Here is a 23,210-nt window from a genome sequence, read left to right as displayed (position 1 = left end):
TTTCAGAATTTTTTTATTTTGTTTGTTACTTTTGAAAAAATTAATAGTTTTATAATAATTTAAACTATGAGATAATAAAGTGATACAAATAAAAAGTTTAGGTGAGTAGTTTGATTTTAGATAAATTCAAAAAGATAATTTGTACTTTTACGTTAGAAAAAACACACACCAAGGGTCATTTGTGAATAAATAGGCGTTGTTGTCTTAAATATGTCACTAAATAGGAGGTGTCATTTATAAATAGTCAATAAAGAGGAGCTTTTTTAAAAAGCTACAATAATGCAGAAAGAACCCCAAGATAAAAAAAAATAACTTGGTGTAAGCTGGGAATTGGGCTTGAGAGAGAGAGAGAGAGAGAGAGAGAGAGAGCATTCTACTACCTGGAGTAACCTGGGAACTGCAATGGCGAGGCGAGATGATCGCGAAGATACGATCGCCACGGACGGCGACTGGGCGAAGCTGAGTAGCCGAAGAGTGGCGATCGCCATGGCCTTCTACTACTCGATCAACGGTCGACAGCGCAAAGAGGAAGCGGGTAAGGAATAGGGGAAGGAGAAAGAGGGATGGGAATGTCATCTTTTGGAACCCTAGAAATCCCAAGGATTTGTTTTGCTCAGTACCAAATGCTTATAGCAAGATGTGATATCTTTCGGGGTTGATTAATTTGCTTTGAAAGTCTTGGATAAGCACAATCATGGGGAATTAATTACACCAAGAACCCCGACCCATTTGCTCGGTAAACTAATATAATTTATAATTTTGTTTTCTTACCTATGTTAGTTTTTCTTTTCAGTTTTACCTATTTCAGCTGTAAGATGACCACAAATACTTTTATAAGTACTTAAGTGGACCACGCTACCATCAACTACAACACTAAATGCCCTTGTCTTTTCTAATTTTAAATGCTGTATTTGCCTTTTCTATGTAAAGGATGCTTCTATCTTTTCTATATAAAATGCTGCTGTTGTCTTTTGTTCGTTTTATATTCATTAGGAAATAGTATATATACGTTCTAAAGAGATAGGGTATGGAGAGACAGATTAGTTCTTATTTTTTCTCCTCCAGCAATATAACAACACTCTATTCGTATTCTTTTCATTAGAACCAATACGTCATATTATCTACAAGTTTATTACTGGTTACTATATCTATAATTGAATTATATGAAATATGTCGTATTATCTACAAGTTTATTGTTGGTTACTATATGCATAATTGAATTTATTGAAATGTTTCATATTATCTATAACATAGTGTATTTGAAATTATTTTCTTTGAAATCTCTAGTTGGTATTTATGGAATCCATAGTTAGTAATTACCAAATTCATAGTTATTAATTATAGAATCTATAGTTAACAATTATGGAATCCAGAGTTTTTTAATGGTTTTTCCTCTTTAAAAAAAGGATAAATAGTCGAGATCAAACACTGGCTTGCGTACTTCATCCTCCGAGAATGGTAGGGCTAGGTCAGATAGGTCAAGGTCATCCTTAGGGAATAGAGAGGGCTAATTAATTATAAACAAATTGAACTGCTCCTTGTAGGCAGAGAAAAAAAGGTTGCAAATTTCTATTCAATTGGAAAAACGGCGGTCCTCATGTACCAAGTTAGAGATAAAGTTCCTTCTCCGTCTACCATTTGTATAGGAACAGAAGAATAATATGGTGTTGGCATCCAATTCCTTGAGCCATAACTGGTGGGATGTTTGCCTCAAAAGGACTTCTTCTTGAAGGAGAATATCATTGAAGTTATGGATAGGCCACCCTCAATCCCTCATTGCCTAGTCAAATAAGGAGAGCGAGGCCACATCTTCTTGTCTATCAAGAGAGAAATATTAGCAAGAAAAGCCTTTTTAGTGCCAGATACTATTAAAATCTATAAAGCACCAAGACTGAAGTCTGACCCGAAAGAATCTGAGCTTAAGGAGGAAGGAGGCAGATGCATTCGCTGAAGAAGGGGCAGAGATCCACCATTGGCGAATGAGGCCCTTAAGGCTAGGGTGGAGGAGCCAAGCCTTCTCGAAGTGAAAGAGTTTAGGAGATTGAGGAATGAGATCCAAATCGAGGTGTAATTAGATGTAAGGCAGAGGAGGGCATTAGAGTAGGATCCCTGGTAAGAAGCGTCATAGTCCGATGACATGAGAGCCCTATTGAGCTTTGACAAGATTGATGGTTGGACTACGTAAATCATTTCTCTTTTGAGAGAGCAGTCAAGGAGACCATGAGTGGTATAAAACAATTAAAAATGGCAAGGTCAACCAAGGAGAGTCGTTGGATTTTTCGTAGGAGAAGTGGACGGCGTTGAAGTCACCACATATACATAAGTTATCCTTGACCACGGAGATAGAGGAGTAGAGCTCAACCGAGAAGTCAGCCTTGAGATTAGAGGCTGCAGGACCGTAAACATTGATAACTGAGAAGAGGAACCCTAAATAAACCGAAGCAAAGAAGGGCTCAACCCAATAGAAAGCCAATTGTCGAGATGAGGACCCCTAAATAAACCGAAACAAAGAAGGTAGAGTAACACTAAGTCACGAAGGCATCTTTCTTTTTTACAATTGGCCCTCGGTCCTCTGATATTCTAAAATACAATCTTTATAAAATATTAGTAAAAAACCCCAAACAAACACCAGGAAGAGTAAAAAAAATGCAAAGCCCAGTGGATAGCTAAGCAGGGCCTTTTCCTTTAGCCTCTCTCATTCAAATAAGGCCCGCGACCTCGACTAGATTTTCGAGCTTGATAGAGAAGCTAAGTGGTTGGGCTAGGGACGTGAGTTGGGTTGAATCCAAAACGTGGGCTTCCTCGTCGAGTTGGACCGGTTGAGCAATAACAACCTGCCCAACTAACCTCCCCCTTCTTGAGTGGACTTGGATATGGCTCTCTCAAGAAGGGCTATGTAAGCTGAAGATATACTTGGACGATAGGCCCATGCTTCCACCAACTTCCTTAGGTAGTGGCTAAGAAGCGTCAAGCATTTGACTCATTGCCAAAAAGGTGATAGTTGTAGCCTTCGAAGCCAATATCAGACCTCAGAAAAGCACTCAAGTGAGGCGGTGGCCCTAGGGCATTTAAGGCTGAGTTGAGGATGAGAACAGTCCATGCCACATGGCCTCTAATGATTCGTCTGTCTAAGGAGATGGTGTAAAACGTGAAGAGGCCAATCTTTCAAGATTCACCTTGTTCACTGAAGGGGTGAAGTGGTTGGTCAACCTGTTTAGGTTGGCTTTTGAAAGGACAATCGAAGCCACCTTAGAAATAGTATCCCAGGCTCGGGAGGGTGCAGGAGCAGTAACCTCTCCAGCAGTCACGTCGAGCCCATGCACGTGATGAGAATGTTCTCCACCATGTCACTAGGGTTGATCTCGACCACTCTTGCATGGTGGAGATGCTCCATCTACAGAAGGCACTAAGACTCTGTCGAAGTGTACCACCTGCGCTCGTTAGCTTTTGCTGTATTGTGGCAATGATACTCTACTAGGGGTAGACATTGCTCCTGATGGATGGCTTGGAAGTGAGCAACTTCCTCAAGCCACCGGCTCCAATTGACCTTGGAGTCAGAGGGAGTTCAAAGGGAGGCAGAGATGGGGCCCTTGACCCAGGCTTAGAGTTGACCCTAACCGAGTGACTAAAGCCTGCTATAGACACGAGGACCTTCTTGGTGATGAGAGAGAGGTCTTCATAAAACACTATTGTCTTGAACTCGAACAGGTTACAGTGCCACAAATAATCAACATCGAGCAGCTCTAGATGCTATAGGTAGAGATGGAGAGGACAACCTACTTCTTCCAACAATCAAAATGTGGGTTATGGTAAGAAACTCAGGCACAATATTTAACAGCAACCTTAGAGGACCCCTAAGAGATGCTCTAGGGTTGTCGAATGAATTTGCCTCCATGAGCGTGAAGAACGTCTCGTTGAGCCACCTTCCACAGTAGCTCACAAGAAGGGAAAGGGACCAAAGAAAACTCATCCGAGAGTGGCCAGGCTAAGTATTCCCAACCGCTGAGCTCTACTAAGCTTGCTAAAGTTATTTGAGGCTTTCTTGGTCAATGCCCTTCTCGCGATGGCTGCCGGAGAGAAGGAGAGTCTCATAATCCCGGTCAGCACCCGGGTGAGGAGTGAGGAAAATCCTAGTGGAAGGGACTTGACCGATAACAGAGGATCTAGAAGATGAGACCATTGGAGCTTGGAAGAAGAGCAACAACTCTTATGACCAAGCTTTCCACACCAGAGACACCTTTGAGCATTCCTAGTACCCAACAACATGATGCCCCTGTTCACAACAGAAGCAGCAACTGGAAAGAACTCGAAATGGAGGTTGAGAGGGGATGAAGGTTCACTGGCGAGGAGGGGTAGTAGGGGGAGGGGAGTTGGCAAAAGAGGAGGAGGGAGGCCGGATATAGGTGATAAAGGAATGAGGCAATGAAAAAGAAGAAAAATGGTGGACACGGAGGGCTAGTACAAGAAACTTTAAAGGAGTGAGTCGAGGGAAACGAAGGAGGGAATGTGTAGGGGATAGGAAAGGGGGCAGGTGGAATGGATATGACAAAGGAGGCGAAAGGACGTCGGGCTTAGGCTGCATGATGCTTCGAAGGGAAGGTAGAGTGCTAGGAGTGCCACCAGGCATTCGACTATTAGAGGAAGGGTCCACTAATACAAGGACAACTTTCCAACAGACAAGAAATAACTCGTCAGTCATTATGAGATGAGATTAAGGGGATGCTGAAGAAGCAGGAAGGGTAGGACTGAGGCATGGGCATGGTTGACGACGTCTAGTGTGCTAGGGGTTGCGTTGAGAGCCATCGGACTGGCCGTAGCGAGCACGCTCGCGAAATGCCGATCGGTGCAACCAATTTCATCACTAAATTGCTTCAGCTTTGCCAAAGCCTCACGCCATTATAAATCTCTTCAGCTTCTACTATAGTTGAATGTAAATTTAGAGATTTTACATAGTCAAAGAGGTAAATGCGCCACGATAAAAAAATACAGTCTATTTGAAAATAGGCAACAACTCAGGTAACTAAGTCTAATTATCACATTTTTTTCCATTTCTAAATATAACTTGAAAAGTACCTTTTGTATATTTAGTTGTTTATCTTAAGTATTTTTTTGTATGTTTAGTTGTTTACCTTGAGTTTTTAACCAAACTAATCGCCTGCAAAAACCTGTTACCCAAATAAGTTGGTCCTTGAACGAAATACCTAATTAGGTGATTTTTTAGAGTTTTTGACCAAACTAATCCTGCTCCAAATTGTATTTACTAATATAGACTGTCCCTCAAACTTATTACCAAAATTGATCTATTTTACTATAGCTCTATAAAACATGTTGAACTTAAAAACATTTCACCTCTAGGATAAAAACGTTACCAAGATAAGCGTTTTTATATAAAAGTAAAATTTTAACTTAAGCTATTAAAATACTAACTTAAACAGACTTTTACAAATAAAACATTGAAATGTTCAACGTTTTAGTGTCAGAACGCTGAATTGATCAACGGTTATGTAAAAACATAAAACACTTATGATTTCATCATTTTAGTTAGGGCTACAGTAAAATAGATTCCTTTTGGTAATAAGTTTGAGGAGCAAATTATTTTAGTAAAAATAATTTAGAACGGGGCTAGCTTGGTCAATCACTCGATTTTTTGTCATATAGGTATCGAACTTTTGATCTTCACACTAAGTCGTTAATCCAGAAACAGTTTATATGCTAAATAGGAATTGCTCTTTGGTTTGACGCGTAAGGATAAATTGCTATTTTGGGTGTCTTATTTTGTCTGCTATACCATCCTTCCCTCTTAAACTCAGACCAAACTATAACTATTACATATGTAACCAATCTAGTTGATTAAGTAATACTGAAACTAAAATTTAGTAAGCATTACTATAATTGAATTGTACACTTGTAACCAAGTAATACTAACAGTTAAAATATATAGAAAAATAAGGACTAGTTACTTCTTACTTATAATAGCATTTTTGCTTTTATCTTTAACTATTAGTTAACCATTTTATGCTCGAATATTAATTTTCCATTTTAATCGACTAAGAACTAAACTATATGTTCTTAGTTTAAAGCTCATTTACGTTGTTATTCTCTTCAGATTTGTATAGTATTCTAATGCAGTTGTAAGAGGAAACCAATAATAAGTTAAAGAGATCTATATATGATATAACCAATATATCAAATATCAATTCAGTCGTGCTTGGATAAACTTTATGACTTGTGACGCGTTTTTTGCAATCAGGATGACACTTGTCCTTGGACCACCAGGATCAGGAAAATCGACTTTTTTAAGAGCCTTATCTGGAAAGTTGGAGAATTCGTTAAAGGTAAGCAAGCCAAATTTTTTTTTAATGTTACAACATATGCCTTCAAATATTAATCTTCATATGATTAGTTGACCTGTAATTTATTTTTTGCTTGTTAAATGATATTTGTTGCCAGTTCCATGGAAGGGTAACATACAATGGAGAAGAACTTAGTACTTCAAATCCTCAGTACATGTGTGCATATGTCAGTCAATTTGATCTTCATCATGCTGAGATGACTGTGAGGGATACAATAAATTTCTCTTCTCATTTGTTGGGAACAGAAAATGATTTCAGTAAGAATTTATTTCTGTTGTCCTTATTTATTTATATAAGAACAACTAAACAACAATATCCTTCATTCCCAGAAGAAATTATTTCTTTATGCTTAGTAATATAGGATGCATGTGATATTCTCATTTTTTTTTTGCATAATAATACAATCAAGTTAAACTTTAGAAGATCAACTTATAAGGTCTCAATTAAAATTGAAAAGTATAAAGAGCAAACAAGAATTATTAAGGTGTAGCATATCATCTAATGTGGTAATTGTAAAAGATCATAGCCTCTTGATTCAAATCCAATTTGCATATTGGTTTCAAAGTAATTCAATTAGACATTCCGTGGATAAGCTTTCCTTTCAAATGTATGTGAGAAATTTTATATTTTTCTAGGTAGTGATAAAATTTTATACAATAACTAATAGTGTACATGTGCACCTGTTTAATTTAAAGCATGATTACTTTGTAGATATACAGCTACTATTTAACTCCTTAAATAGATTGATAAATATCAGTCAGATAGTTATTGACTTATTGTAGATATCTAAATAAACAAACAGATGGTTATTGTATATAATGTATATGTATAGGAACAATCTCCAAACCATGCATTAAAATCTTTTTGGAGGCCTTTATGTATATGTATACTCTCTCTCTCTCTCTCTCTCTCTCTCTCTCTCTCTCTATATATATATATATATATATATTCATGCTCTCTTGTATATGTACACCTAGAAGCAAGGCATGTATAAAACATATTATGTGATTGTAGATAAAGTAAGAGAAAATATTCAATTATAGCAGGACTTAACTGCTTTTAGGAGGATATTAACCAATTAAAGGCTTACAACAGTTATGTAACTCTAGGTTTCAATAATATATATGGCATAGTCATTTCATGTATTCATTTCCTTGTCCATTACAATTCATAATTCTTCTGGTTAATTATGAAATTATCGTCAGACAAACATTAATTGCCAGAAGGAACACTAATTTTTGATGATGAATTTGATAAGATAATTTGGTTACTTTACTTTAGAGATGTTAGGAGGAGCAGTAAGAAAGAAAAAGGCTACCGTCAACAAGTTTGACTCAGAGATTGATGCTTTTCTCAAGGTGTTGTACTATGTCATTTATTTAAAACAAATTTGACTTCAGTATTAGTCTTTAATCTACTAGTTGGTTTAACATCAGGCCACCACTTGTGGAGAAGGAAGCAACCTTACAACAAATTATGTTTTAAAGGTAATTTCATTTATTTTGTCAAAATTTGCAGTTAGAAAATTTAATGATAAGTTAATATTTCTCTTATTGGAAGAAACAATGAAGAGTAACTTTAAAATTGTCTTCACACTGTAATGCACTTGCATAGATAGACTTTGCAAAGGATGCCCACATTTAAAACTGTTGTTCCTTAACTTAGTCTCTTCTTACTATCTAAAAGTTGTCTTTGAGAGAAAATCTCAATGGTAACTGGTCCATCTTCTGATGATTGAGGTCTTCCATTCATATCAGGTTCTTCCGCTTTCTAGCAAGTAGCAAGTAGCAAGATAAACAGATGACAAGTAGTATATGGGTTTATGATGAGTAGGATTCTATGACTTCAGAATCCACAAGGCTCCGTTCACTTGTGGAATAAACATAAGCTTATTCTAATATAAGCCTCTTTATGCTAGTATAATAACTAAACAACAATGTATCTCAACATTAGTTAATTAATAACTTACCTACTTCTCTCTTCTTTCACTTTGTACCACCAAAAGCATAAGTCGTTAGAGTAGTTGATGAGTTAATATGATGTTATAGCAAAGGTCCCGAGTTTGAATTTTGCTAGACCCATCTATCTATTAAAATATAAAAATCTCTACCCATTTAAATCAAATCCATCTTTTGGCCCATCATAATGACTCAGCCCTGAAGTAAGGGAGAGTGTTACATAGAAAAAATACAAAGCTATCATTCTCTAATAGAGTAAGCTTTTAAAGTAGTTGGTTTGTTAACATAAAGGTTTCCGTTAAAATTATATTGAAATGAGTATTTTAACTATCAGAAGAAGTGTTATAACTGTGAAAGATCTTATTTCTCAATCTAGATTTTGCTCTCTTTAGAAGATTATTGATACATTTCACCTAAGTTTCTTTTTAAGTAAAACTCTTATGACCTAGAATTTTATAGAATTCATCTATACTGGTATAATCTGGTGGATGATCTATAAGTTGTGAATATGAAACTTAGCTCACACAAAGTTTTGTGGATCTTCTTTCAATTATTTATCTTGCTTTTAGTTTTCTAGAAGCTGCTTAGGGTAACTGTCAGAATGCAACAATTTCACTTGGTTTACCTGTTATCTATTTTCCTTAGACGACAACTTAAAGTTGGAACTATACTTGGCAATTGGCATTTCATACTAAGCATATGAAAATTGTTTCTTGATGACAAGTTATTACTTTAAACAGCAATTTATTCCATATACATCTCCATATTTTATTCTTTTAGCTGAAAAGTCTTATCTTATGCAATTGAACCAAAATTTACATTATTACAAAAGCTTTCCAAAGAATTTTGATGCTTGCCGTTGGTCACTAGACTCACTACAACTGCCAAGAGTTAACTACGTTAATGGTTACCTCAAATGGAGAGATGATTAAAAAGGCATCCAAGTGTAACTTCTATTGAGTTGCATTGCTAGTTATCTCATGTGCCTTTTCAAACATTATCATTTTGTTATTCATAATTCCACTTGATTATAATAGGAATTTCATTCTCGTAAGGGTCAGAAGAAGGGGTTCTCTATTGAAGGGCAGGATAACCTAAGTCTTAAAGGGAACAACTGTCACCAACCATTTTTTGACCTTCTTTATGTTGTACATTGATGTAGGAGGAAACTTTTCCTGTAGGACCAGTCTGAAAATAAGATGACCTAATGAGCAACTATCACCGAACATCCAGTGGTTCCAAACTTCCATTGTTTATCTTTTTTCACTGCTCTAGGAGTTGAGGAAGTTTTTCTCATTGGCTTTACAAGTTATAAAAAGAGAGGTAATAATTGAAACTCACAAAGGGAAACTATATGCAATTTGATGTAAACTAGCACAATGGATGATCATGGTCGAGATTTTGAGAATTGCAACTCTGATTAATTAAAAATAAATTGTATAGGTGGAGGGCTTCTGGGTGAACGAAGTATTTATCTGCAAAAGCAAAAAGGGAAGACTTTAAGGTCAAGAGTCACAGACATACTGATAAAAATATAAAATTGAGGGTTTCTTGCATGTATACCCTTCTAAACTCCCTTAGTTGCTTTATATACCCCTCTAAAGTTAATATTTATATATATACCCTTCAAAACACAACTTCGAAATGCTTAATTTTTTTTGCATGAATGCCCTTTAAAGCTAATCAACTATGAAGATTCAATCCATTTAATGTATTTTCATCTTAGTTATGGGTACTTTTGTCTTTTTGCCTATTGAAGGGTTTAGATTTGACCTATAACTGTCAAAAAGTAACCTGAAGGGTATTAACTCAAACAAACAAAATAAGGGGGGTTTTGTAGTGTATATATGCAAATACTATATTTAGAAAGGTATACATGCAAATAAGAGAATTTTGAAGGGTACGCATGCAAAAAACCCTAAGATAAAAGCTCTTATATTAAATTAAGATACAATCAGAAGAATTTAAGAGTTAAATTAGAAGGTAGAACAATCTTTGAAATGAAAAATTGGCAAGAGGGGAGGGGGAGGGGATTTAAAGAGTGAAAATAAAATATGAATTTCTGGACAAGAATATGCTCAATATATATGCAGGACTATGTATCAATGGGATGATATGCAGGACTCTATGATTGATGTATATGCATTGACTCCCACTTTTAAGAGGCACAAGCATCAATAATCACTTCAAAAGTTTTTAAATCAAACCCCTCTTGAGTGTTGTCTATGTAGATTGCTTCACACCCAGTAGGAACAATCAGTCTCTGCTCAACTTGAGGCATTATTCATCTCGTAGAGGAGAGGAAGAAATATGTCTTGAGATGACGGATCATTATCCATTATACTGAAACTTATGCTCTACCATGGCTGATTGGATTGCCAGAGGCCACCTAAATTAAGAATAAACAAAAACACATATTAGCAGCAAGAGGGAAGAATAAAAATGAGGATATATTCGTCCATTATTTTTGGACCAAAATAAACTTAAGTTCTTTTTCCCCCAACAAGGACATCTAGGTCATTTTGCAGTTGATGTACTCTAATATAACTGCCACATAAGCTGAGTCGCCCAAATCTGACGGTATACTAATGGACAAGTGACATTGAAATGTTTTCAAAGTTTAGGGAGGATATTGTAATATGAAAAGTTTAGAGGATTCCCGTGAAAACCGGATATAGCTCAGAGGGTGTAAACGTAATTAACCCTACCAATATGTTATCAGATGGAAGTGTCTAATCATTGCATTAGCAAATGAGATAACTAAATCTCACCAAAGATTATAAATTACTATGTTGGCAGCCTAGCAGGTGGTTTTTAAGCTCATCCTTATCCTTTTCCTAGCTTCCTATTCTTCACTTCTCCCGTATGGTAACTAGACCCTCTATGCCTTTACTACTACGAGGTTTATTACAAGATAGAGAGCATTTAAGGAGACTTCTATTCTCTCCCTCCCCAACATTGCTACCACCTATGGTTTGCCCTTACGCCCAGTAGGGGCGCTGGCAGATCTCCATCGCGATAGGATTGCTGAGGAGGGAGCATCAAGAGGATCGCGTCGCATGGGATGGGGTAATTATGTAATTTTCTATATACATATTTATTTTTATATAAAAATTATTGTGATATATTAATGAGGGGTATAATAGTTATTAGGTGTATTCCATCATTGTCATTTGCCTTTTCACTTGGATCCTAAATTTAAGAGGAACATTGTAACCTAAAAAAGTTTATGAGATCCTTATGAAAACTGGGTATAGATCAGGGGTTGTAGTTGTAATTAACCCTTTATTGGTCCTGCTTTTTCGTCCATCAAGTACCAAATTAGTTTCTATTCAAATACTATTACATATGCACATAAATATCAACATAATGGTGAAATTTTATTTCTAATCTGAAGCTAGTTGCTTTATAAGGGACTATCCAGTAATCTATTTATCTATCTAATGATGTGTTAGATTCTTTTGCAGTCAATGAAGCAGTACACATGTATTTCATCTTCTTTTGTCTAGCATAGCAAGTCAACGTATATAATTGATCTTTGTACTTTATATTATAGAAAAAGCTCTTAACATTAGTTTATGCAGATGCTTGGCTTATCTGAATGTGCTGATACAATAATAGGAGATGAGATGAGAAGAGGAATATCAGGAGGACAAAAAAAACGAGTTACAATTGGTATGTATCGATGCAAATTGATTTATCCTAATGAAATGGATGATATATATGAAACATGATTGTCCTTTTATGAGAAAAGAATTTTTTGGAAAATAAGCATATGATTTAGTATTGAATCCCAAAGAATACTCTGAAAGAAAGAGAACCATGGGCCATATATATCTAATCAACTTTAAGTATAGTGATAATTTGGAAGATCACTTTTCTAGTCCATATTTTTATGGCTTGCAATCATGTAATGAAGAAAATAATCTTAAAAGATGCACTTTTTGGCAGAAACGTATGTAGAAAAACAGCTAAATAGAAATTCCCATAATTAATCAATGAGTTATGGAAAAAGAATTTTGTTTACTCACCTTGAGTCCATTGCTGGAAAGCTCAGAAGCAAGTACAGAATGATTAACTATTTCAAAAGAGAGCCTAAACAGTTCCATACTTCCATTAGATGAACTTGCTCTCACATTGAACTGATTCTTTCTTAAGAACAGATAGAAATTGAAATCTTTTGTAAGAATTCCTTGAAGGATTTTTGTGCAGCGGTTAGTGAATGAAAGGTAAAACAAGCTATTGGCTAGCTTAATGGATCCTCTACTCGCTCATTTGAAAAGGTTAGTAAAACAGAAAAGTGGCACTTTCCAATAGATGTAGGAAATAGAGTGCTAGGAATATCAAGAAGTCGGTTTTCATGTAAAACCTATTCTAAAGATCATGTTTGGTAAATATACATATGTTTATTGGAAGTTTTTCGCACCTTGCCACTCCTTTATGTGATTGCAAGTTGGAGCTAGGAAGTATGCAATTTGGAAAATCAACAAATTAACTGTTGAGTCATAAATTTTGAAAGATCATTTTTGTTACCTTTCCTTGAAATACTTACTCAAATTTCTTCACTTTAATTTCTTGTCCTTTTTGGGCATATGTTTTATTTCATATTCTGCAAAAAGATATGTAAATAATACATTTTACATGCGACAATTTAAACATTTTAATTTGTGTCAACCCTCTAAAGTTGATAATTGTAATACATGGAGAAGTGGAAAGAGACTTTGTTTGTTTGATACCATGTCTTGCTTTCTTCTGGATCATAAAAGATTATATAATGCTTCCTTGGCACCTTGACTTTTGCTTTCATTAAATCAACTTCTTTTAAATATAATCTTCCTATTTTACTAATGGAAAAGAAATTGGAATTACCATCTCACCATTTAGATTGATTCTCTTTAATTGTAGAATAACTTGTAATACAAGTTGATTTAGAGAATTACCAAAAAGATGCTAGCAAGGTTGGAAGAACTGATCCTATTCTTGAAAAATTGGTCCAACGGGGGAGTGTTGAGACGGCAGATATGGGGATCTATTGAGAGGAGTCTTCCTGACCCTATGGAATATGGAGTTTCTAAAGAGGGACTTCTCCTGATGTCAAGTGATAAAAGTCTTCATAGGACAATGTTACGGACCAGATCTAGAACGATCTGTCCGTAGGATGATGAAAATTTAGGTAGAGATAGCCTCGTGAATTAGGGTTCTAATGGCTCTGGTTTCACCTAAATCGGAGGTCGGGATGAAAAGATAAAAATAAAATAGTGAAGATAGGTCAGAGAGGGCAGAATGGTAATTTCTGACGTTGTGGTGGTCGTCGGAGAGTGGTGGACGGCCGTGTAGTAGGGTGGCTGCTGGAGGTAGGAGATGGCTAGGGTTTGGATGCTTGAAAGGGATCTACGGTTAAGATCTACTCCTATGAAGATAAAGACAATCCAACGGTTAATGTAAAAAAGATAAGGACAAAAATAATAACTGGCTAAACTCAGATTTCTCTCAATGATCATTATCAACTCATGTCCACCCTTATTTATAGGAGTAAAATTTCTAACAGATCGGATCCACATGTAGATTATCTAATTTATTTGAAATTTAAAACAGAAAGATAAAGCTAAGTAACTAATTTGACTCGACTCGACTTGACTCGACTTAATCCATGTGGTCGGATCGTAACAGACAAATATATCTATATTTGGTTTGTGATGTGGTGGATAACATGAAAAATTGAAGATAGATTTTTTTCTAAGTTGCACCGGAAGAGTTTATTCACTCAACTTCTCATGCATACTTTGTGCGTTAAGGTTTTAACTTTTTATAACCTAGGAGAAAAAATAATGTTTTAAATTAATTAGCACTAACCTCTATGATATGCGTGCTAGATCAAGTTTATGGTCTTAGGACTCGACCTACTAATAGTGTAAATTGGTTGAACAACAAGAAGAAATGCACATTCTTCAAGATATAAAAAAATTTGATGTGCATTTATACTTACACAACATGTCAAATTTGATGCTCAAAGCAATCTGCTGGTATATTTGCTAAGGAAAAAAAATAGCAACTATAGATGGTTTACATTATTTATACTGCTTGTCCTTTATTTGATTGTGATATCTGGTACTTATTTACTGTGACCATATTGCAGGAGAGATGCTAGTTGGCTTTTCAAGATGCTTCTTTATGGATGACATTTCGACCGGTCTAGATAGTTCTACCACCTTTGAGATCATCAAGTTTCTCCAGCAAATGGCTCATTTAATGGATCTCACCTTGGTTATTTCCTTGCTTCAGCCACCACCTGAGACATTCAATTTATTTGACGATGTTATCCTTCTGAGCGAGGGGCAAATTGCTTATCAAGGTCCTCGAGAAAATGTCAACGAATTTTTTGAACTCATGGGCTTTAGATGCCCCGATAGAAAGAACATTGCAGACTTTCTTCAAGAGGTACTTGATTATTTACTATTTTATGACTGAATATCATCGGAAACCTTTTCTAAAGTATCTCCTTTTGAAAGTTGTTTAAAGTTGGTATGTAATTTTATCACTATAGTGCATTTGTTCCTGATTTATAGCTAATCTGACTGAGATTTCTACCGAAAATATAATTTTTGACTACAAAGTGGCGCCTTCAATTATATAAAGATGAAAATATATACTACCCTTATTCTCTGCAGTGCTTCTTATTTTGAGTTCCTTTTAAATGATAGGTAAGCCTAAGAAGAAAACAATCTAAAATATAAGTCCAAAATCAGAAGCACGTCTATTGTCAAAATTGTTATCAATAGGTGATTGCTCTGAATTTCTCTTATGTTTGAATTGAATCGTGAAAATTTGCTAAGAGGTAAATTTAGTTGGTAGACTGCTATCATCTTTTTGGTAAATTTTGATCAAGACAGAGTGACGACAGCTTCAACCTTCAAGTAATATGTTTATATGACACAAAAACCAACTGCTTGAGGAGAATTCAATCACTATATATTCAAGCAACTTAACAGATTCCAACTAAGGAGAATTAGAAGTTCATTTAACCATAAATTTTGGTTCAAACAGATAGTCACAAGTGAATATAATTTTAATCTATGCACAGTAAATTAAATCGAGTCTTCTCACAAAGTATATCCTACCCGTCCACCTATGTCCCTATGGATAACTTATATAACTTTAGATATGTCATCTGCCATTGTCCACTTGAATCCAAAGCTTTCTAATAGCTGAAGGAAGTTGTCCTTAAGGAGCCCATGGTTGGTAATTATATACAGAGAAATATCTGCTCTTTGGGTATTTATTGTTGTATTTTTCGTTCATTTCTATTATTATTTATAACTGTGTGGTGTCTACCAAATTATGAAGAATAACTTTTCGTTGTGAATGGGGGACAGGTCATCTCGAAGATGGACCAAGCACAATACTGGATTGGTGATCATAGTGGATACCGATACCGTTCAATTGAAGATTTTGCAGAATCCTTTCGTTCTTTTTATCTCGGCCAACTAATAGAGAAAAAACTCCATGAGCCATTTGATATTACAAAGTACAATGCAGAAATCAAATCGAATGGAATCCATACCATCTCAAGATGGGAGGTTTTCAAGGCATGCTTTTCAAGGGAAACTTTATTGATAAAGAGAAATTCTCCAGTGCACATATTTAAGACCATACAGATAACATTTCTTGCTTTTGTGATTATGACACTTTTCCTCCGAACAGAGATGAATCACCATTCAGTAGAAGATGGTAACAAGTATATGGGAGCTTTATTTACTGCAGTGGTGATAGTAAACTTTAATGGCATGACTGAGCTAGCAATGACTATAAGGAGACTTCCCATATTTTACAAACAAAGAGAGCTATTAGCTTTGCCTGGGTGGGCTCTCCTTTCTTCAATTTATATTCTTAGTCTTCCGATGTCATTGGTTGAGACAGGGATCTGGACCTGCTTGACCTACTTTGTCATTGGCTTCGCACCTTCAGTTATCAGGTATCTAATGTTGTCATTGTAAAACTCTAGCTTCTTGTAAGACAAAATGGAATAAAAAAAATGCTAAGGACCATCTGCATGGGTTTCATAGGTTTCTTCAGCAGTTCCTGGTACTTTTTGGCATGCATCAAATGGCCATAAGCCTTTATCGGTTCCTTGCTTCTCTAGGAAGAACACAAGTTATGGCAAACACCCTAGGGACTACAACTCTCATTGCGATTTTTGTTCTTGGTGGCTTCGTAATATCAAAAGGTTAACTATTTCAACTTTGCATAATTGGAGCAATGAAATTGTTTGCTATTCTCACTGTTGGTGTACCTTCAACAGATGATCTTCAACCATGGGTGCGTTGGGCTCACTGGGCCTCTCCTTTTACATATGCACAGAATGCAGTATCACTCAATGAATTCCTCGACAAAAGATGGAATACAGTAAGCCCTCATTAAATTAGCAAGTTGCTTTTGCTGCTCTGACAAATCTGATATTGCATGACAGGACACATGTTAAATACTATGCAGCTGCAAAATGATATTTCATAATCCCCATTTCTGACAGGAATACATTGGTGGTGATACTCTTGGCGTGGCTATTCTCAAGTCCAGAGGGATGGCTACAGAATGGCACTGGTTCTGGATTTCTGTTGGCGCTTTAATTGGCTTCTCTGTCATCTTCAACATTCTCAGTCTATTTGCTTTGGTGCTCCTTAATCGTATGTATTAGAAAATTAAACGTTAAGCTATCATTCTCTAATAACTTAGGTTTTTATAGAAGACAGTAAATATGGTATTAGGAGCAGAAAGTCCTCGGTTCAAATTTTGTTAGTCCTATTTGTCATTTAAAATATAAAACTTACACTCAGTTGAAGCAAATTAACTTTTTAGGCTTACTAAAATATCTCAAGCCCAGAAGTGAGGAAAAGTGTTCGAATATAAAATATTAATCTTTCGTTCTCTAACAGGTTAGGCATTTTAAGATGATAAATTGGTACTATGTACTTCAAACAACACCATGTTTTTTATATGCTTAAGTCTTAAGGAGGATTGAAGCTAAGTCGTTTGGCCCATATTAATATGCAGCTCCACACGAGCATCAGGCTACCGTTGATTCTAAAGATGTAAGGCTGATGGAATATACTGAGCTAAAATCAACAAATGGAGTGTCACCAAAGGATCAAATTGTCTTCCCGTTTCTGCCTCTGACCCTCGTATTTAAGCATGTCAATTATTTTGTAGACATGCCTCCGGTAAATACGCATCTACTTTATTGTCATTACGTCTTTCTTTCCTCTCTTCTTTATATAATTACTCATACAGATTTTTTTTCTTCTCCAGGAGATGATAAAATATGGAGCAACTGAGAAGAGGCTTCAGTTATTAAGAGATGTCAGCGGTGCTTTTAGGCCAGGTATTCTAACTGCATTGATGGGGATCACTGGTGCTGGCAAAACTACATTGTTAGATGTTTTGGCTGGAAGAAAAACTGGAGGGTATATTGAAGGTACTGTCAGCATATCTGGTTTTCCAAAAAAGCAAGAGACATTTTCAAGGATTTCCGGTTACTGTGAACAGACAGATATCCATTCCCCTTTTGTTACTGTTCTTGAATCTCTGCAATACTCTGCATGGCTTCGCCTGCCTGCAAATATTGAACCTCATGGAAGAAGTGTAAGTTTCTAGGACCAATTTCATGTTCATTTTGTTTGCGTTATTCATGAGCTACTCTTTTTTCTTATCATTTCCATTCTTGTTCAGATGTTTATAGAAGAAGTCATGAGATTAGTTGAGCTAACACCCCTGAAAGATGCCATGGTGGGAATCCCAGGGGTTAATGGTCTGTCAGCTGAGCAGAGAAAAAGGCTTACAATAGCAGTAGAGTTGGTTTCTAGCCCTTCAGTTATATTCATGGATGAACCAACGACTGGGTTGGATGCTCGTGCCGCAGCAATTGTCATGAGGACAGTTAGAAAGACTGTGGACACCGGGCGGACTGTTGTCTGCACAATCCATCAACCAAGCATTGAGATATTTGAAGCTTTTGATGAGGTAGGAACTAGTTTTGATGTTTAAATATTACTAGTGGACAGTTTTCCCAAAAAGAACAAGATATGAGAATTGCAAGAAGAGGTAAAGAGCATGTATACATAAATTGGTAGAAACCAACCAACTATGCCTCCTTCAAAGTGGAAAAAGCTCAAGTCAAATGAGCTACTAATGCAGAAGAGTCTTGTCAATGATCAAATGAGAATATCACTTAGGATAGAATATAAACCTTTAAAAGGTGAAGTATCCATTAACTTAGCCCCTAATTTTACTTTAACAAGGTAGACATTTGTGGCTAGAAGAAAAATTTAGAGTCCATACATTACCAACAGAAACAAGACATAGAATGCAGAAATAACTGAATTACAAATATCATAAAGGAAAAGCAGAAATACCTAGACCCTCACAGCTTTGACATCCCACACTAGCTATTTGCTCAGTAAAACTTACTATATCGAATAAAAGAAATCGCATATACTTTTTCTTCTAACCATTTGAACTCTTTGAGTAATTGTAGTTGCTACTGATGAAAAGAGGAGGGCAGATCATTTACAACGGTTTTCTGGGTCCTCTGTCTACAAATATGATACAGTATTTTGAGGTAAGGACAGTTGAATCACATTGTTATAGCTTTAAGATGCAGGGAGGATTTTAAAGTGATCTGATAACTGTGTGGCAGGCTATTCCAGGAGTTCCTAAAATGAAGAAAGGCCAAAATCCAGCAGCTTGGATGTTAGATATCACTTCACATACCATGGAATATGCCATTTGCACAGATTATGCAGAAATTTTCCATAATTCTGCTCTATATATGTAAGCTAAAAATAAGCATGTAATAACAAATCAAGATTGGAAACCAGGTTAGCTACTTAGCTTACTGAATGATGCTCATGCCACAGGGAAAATATGCATCTAATTGATGAACTGAATAAACCAAAGGCAGAGATAGAGGATCTTCATTTCCCTCCTGGATACTGGCTGAGCTTTAGATCACAGTGCATGGCATGTTTGTGGAAGCAACACCGTTCGTATTGGAAAAATCCTGAACATAATGTTGTTCGCTTCATAAACACAATTGTGACATCACTTTTATTCGGAACTATCTTTTGGCAAATTGGATCCACTATGTAAGTTTGAATTGATGTTTCCTCTTATTTGTCCTTTTAGAGTAGAAGATGTTTATCCTAGTTCATAAGATCTTAGCTTTCTTTCCCCACTGTGAAACAGTACCAATGAGCAGGATATATTCAACATACTAGGAGTGTCTTATGGATCAGCATTGTTCCTGGGCTTTACAAATGCTAGCATATTACAGCCCGTGGTTGGGATGGAGAGAGCTGTGTTCTATCGAGAGAGATCAGCTGGCATGTATTCTTCCCTGCCTTACGCTGTTGCTCAGGTAAGGAAGTTAAAATAGTTCATCTTAAGAATGTTGAAGTAAATGGTGCATATTGAAACTTAAATCAATAAAGAAATATATCTAATCTTGTTTGATACAATGTTTATCACTTGCAATATCTGAAGCTTTGGTGTCACGTGCAGATTGCAATTGAAATTCCATACATGATGGTCCAAGTGTTTATCTTCTCAGTAATTCTATATCCGATGATAGGTTTCCAATTCACCGTAGTAAAGTTCTTTTGGTTTGTTCTCTTCATGGTGTTAAGCTTTATCTACTACACACTCTACGGGATGATGACAGTTGCACTTACACCAAACCAAGAAATAGCTGCTGGGCTAGCCTTCCTTATTTTTATTCTATGGAATATGTTCTCTGGCTTCATTATTTCTAGAAAGGTATGCTAATATCCTCGCCTTCTTATTTTATTAACTCCTGGAAAATCAGGATGTTGGATTTATAATACTTACACTATGTTATTGCAGATGATACCGGTTTGGTGGAGATGGCTGTATTGGGCTAATCCTGCAGCATGGACTGTCTATGGTGTCATGTTTAGTCAATTGGGTGATAGAGATGAATTAATTCATTTGCCAGGAGGACAAAGTCAGACTGTGAAGGAGTTCCTTGAGGATTATCTAGGATTGCAAGATCACTTTTTTACTCTAATTATAATCCTTCACGTTGTAGTTATTGTATTGTTTTTGTTCATTTTCATTGTCAGCATCAAGCATCTGAATTTCCAGAAGAGATGATTTCAGCACAGAGATGGACATAATAACACAAGCATGTGGGTTGACTTGGACTCACTTGTTCAGTGCAAATTGAGCAAATACAAAGTCAGAGACAACAATTTCAAGGTAGCGAGAATTTAGATTGCTCTATCAAATAGTTTGGGTAAGAAGGTGATTTCATATACGATGTTCATAGAATCATCAAAGGTGTATCAGATAAAAGATTCTGTCCTATTATAAATTAAGTCTCAAGCAGTGGATATAACAAATGCTCTTTATAGCTGTGATATTGTAGCATGTCTCCTTTAGTAGATCAATACAAGTAAATTCTTGTAATCTGGCAACAAGAGCTGTGAAATGAGATTTAAGATCTTCCATGAAACTAGTGTTTGTTGGAAAAGGAATAAATCGACAAACTTGATCAATGAAAAACTACATTGTGCACAGCCTGACACGACCTGTGTGAAAGCATTGATCATTCCATAAAGGGGTTAAGGTACAAGTCAAGAGAACATACAGGCTTCAAATTGGAAAGATCCCTGAAATCGGAGCAAATCCATGGAATTGCGTCTACACCCTGTCAATTTCAAAATTAACACAAGATTTCTTGGACTCTGATAGGAAAATCCTCAGAGACAGGTCATCCACATTGCAAAGTGGGTCTTTACCTCTTAAGGCCCTTGTAGCCAATCTGTCCAGTCTTTGATAACTTCAACTAGAGTACAGTTTTTGAATTTCAAGGGATAATATATATATATATATATATATATATATATATATATATATATATATATATATATATATATATATATGAATAAGGGATTTTACATGGATATACACAAAAACGTGCAATTGTAAGAAGAAACAAAGAAGATAGCAAACTTATAAATAGTACTGGGACAATTAGTTGCCACGTTAAGGAGTACATTAGATCAGTTGCTGTTTGATCCAAAACTTACAGAACTGCAGCGCAGAATTATTAGCATTGATTTGTTCAGCTACTTTTACTTGTATGATAGGGGGCCAGATCTTGACACTGCAAATCTCGGCAAAGGGCTAGGTCCATGGCCTACAGAACTTGATCCATCGACAAACTTTACTTTCCGGCTAGAGCTGTACTCTAGCGGTCCAGACCCTCTCATACTACGCATTTGCTTCTCACTGGCCTTTAACCTTGTACTATCCCCATCATAACCTTCCTCATGCTGGTGTGTCGACGAGCTATAGTTACCTGAGTCATACGGGTTATACTGAGGTGTCAAATCACCTCTGTTCTGCCTGACTGCAGGAGACGCATGAGCAAGAGATATAAAGGGTGATTGCCTTGGTGACGGTGCCAGTAGGTCTGTGATCATTGACGAAGAACTTCCATAGTGCTGACGATGTATAGAGCGGAGAATAGTATAAGGTACATGAACTTCAAGGGTACTTCTTGGGAGGTAGGGGGAGAGTTCACAGAGCTGGTCCAGGAATATCAGCTTGGGAATTATATATGTTCTACATTTAAGATGAGAAAAATATTTATCAGAAAAAGCATAACCTCAAGTAAAATTTCACTAAAACATACTAGTAATTGTCAGAACCAACTCCGAGAGAAGCCATTGAGAGAATGATTTATTTGGCTATGGTAGCTCTTTAAATTAGAGGTCATTCAGAAAAAACAACAAATAATAGATAGTGAAAAGAATATGCCAAATCAATTGAATAACAGTTATCTGTCCTTGCATGCATTTCCTGTGACCATCACTATATGTGTGGAAGTCCCATCTAACTTGTTGTCATAGCAATAGAGGTTTTCTGCTTAGTGTACCATAGAGAAGCTCTATCATATGTTAACCATGCGGCTGCTCTGTTCAAAATCTTCCAGGAACATTTCTCTCACACAAGAACAAGATTACTTCGAATGTTTGAAATAATTTAGCTTTCAGAATTTTCAACTTTATGTTTCCAACACATAATCAACATAAATAACTAGGTCAAGTTAGGAAGTCCAAAAGAAGTAAATAGAGATTAGTAGTGCATGAGAATAATACTTTGAGACAATCATCTTTTGCAGAAATGACTAAACAACAATAATTGTTGTTGTTGAAGAAAGACTTTGGCAACATTTCTACTTGGATACTAGAGTACTAGTAGAAAAGAAAACTTTACCTGCTGCTGTCATTCCATGAATCCAGTACAATCCCTGCAGAACATTTAACATAAATTTGCATGGCAGACTTTATGTTTGCTACAACTGAGACACGACTCAGCGTTTCAGATTCTTGCATCTCACTAGCATGCCCATTTGAAAGCGACTGCCTATGTTGTTCCTTTTCCATTTTAATATACTCACTTGCTCCAATAACAGCACTGATACACCTGCAAAAGACAGATAGTTGTGAACCGATGTTGGCAGCACATGTCCAGAATCAATCCTACATTCACCAGAGCTGTGGTGGCTTCTAAAATATGAGGATCAAGAAATGATGGCCATATGTAAGTCTTTGATGATTAAAAAAATGGTCCATATAAAGGAGGTGCAAATCAATTGGAAGTTTAACAATTTCATTGTGGATGCTTCTCTAAATAGCACGGTTCCAAGTTTCAGCCGATCCCGAGTGGAATCGGCCAAAATGGATCGGGAGCCGAAATCAATCTAGCGACCAGTTTCGGCTAGGTATCGGCCAATCCTGCCTAATACGGGCTCTCTCTCTCTCTCTCTAATTTTTTTTATTTCTTCTCTCTCTGTTGCCCCATCTCTCTCATTTCTCTC

The 23,210-nt window shown here is 36.2% G+C and overlaps 2 protein-coding genes across 5 annotated transcripts in view; one reads left to right on the top strand and one right to left on the bottom strand.

The window, feature by feature from the left end:
* The first annotated feature begins 353 nt into the window (after positions 1 to 353).
* Positions 354 to 20,740, top strand: LOC140800846 (ABC transporter G family member 45-like). Of its 4 annotated transcripts, none has more exons than XM_073155739.1 (20): positions 354 to 535; positions 6,251 to 6,335; positions 6,451 to 6,610; positions 7,635 to 7,711; positions 7,790 to 7,840; positions 11,896 to 11,986; positions 14,448 to 14,749; positions 15,685 to 16,283; positions 16,375 to 16,535; positions 16,611 to 16,714; positions 16,839 to 16,992; positions 17,360 to 17,526; positions 17,615 to 17,947; positions 18,035 to 18,325; positions 18,840 to 18,923; positions 19,002 to 19,135; positions 19,222 to 19,449; positions 19,550 to 19,721; positions 19,865 to 20,119; positions 20,207 to 20,740. In XM_073155739.1, exons 2-20 carry the CDS (start codon positions 6,252 to 6,254, stop codon positions 20,474 to 20,476), a joined length of 3,717 nt encoding a protein of 1,238 aa, XP_073011840.1. In that variant the 5' UTR covers positions 354 to 535; position 6,251; the 3' UTR covers positions 20,477 to 20,740. The 4 variants fall into 4 exon arrangements, with proteins under 4 accessions (XP_073011840.1, XP_073011841.1, XP_073011839.1 ...); XM_073155740.1 differs by lacking the exon at positions 354 to 535 and adding an exon at positions 551 to 736 and having other exon boundaries at positions 7,644 to 7,711; XM_073155738.1 differs by lacking the exon at positions 354 to 535 and adding an exon at positions 551 to 736.
* A 567-nt stretch (positions 20,741 to 21,307) lies between these two features.
* The window catches only part of LOC140800845 (probable protein NAP1), a 31,879-nt gene continuing 29,976 nt past the window's right edge, over positions 21,308 to 23,210 (bottom strand). Inside the window, exons 23-24 of the mRNA XM_073155737.1 lie at positions 22,607 to 22,816; positions 21,308 to 21,952 (exon numbers count right to left, since the gene is read on the bottom strand). Of these exons, the coding sequence (XP_073011838.1) occupies positions 21,460 to 21,952; positions 22,607 to 22,816 (703 nt within the window). The 3' untranslated portion in view covers positions 21,308 to 21,459. The remainder of the gene's footprint in view (positions 21,953 to 22,606; positions 22,817 to 23,210) is intronic.

Source organism: Typha latifolia, chromosome 14 (genome assembly GCF_019914945.1).
Source record: "Typha latifolia isolate L0001 chromosome 14, TyphaL0001v2, whole genome shotgun sequence".
Taxonomy (NCBI): domain Eukaryota; kingdom Viridiplantae; phylum Streptophyta; class Magnoliopsida; order Poales; family Typhaceae; genus Typha; species Typha latifolia.
The sequence above is the reverse complement of the archived record's forward strand: the minus strand, read 5'-3'. Positions and strand labels throughout refer to the sequence as shown.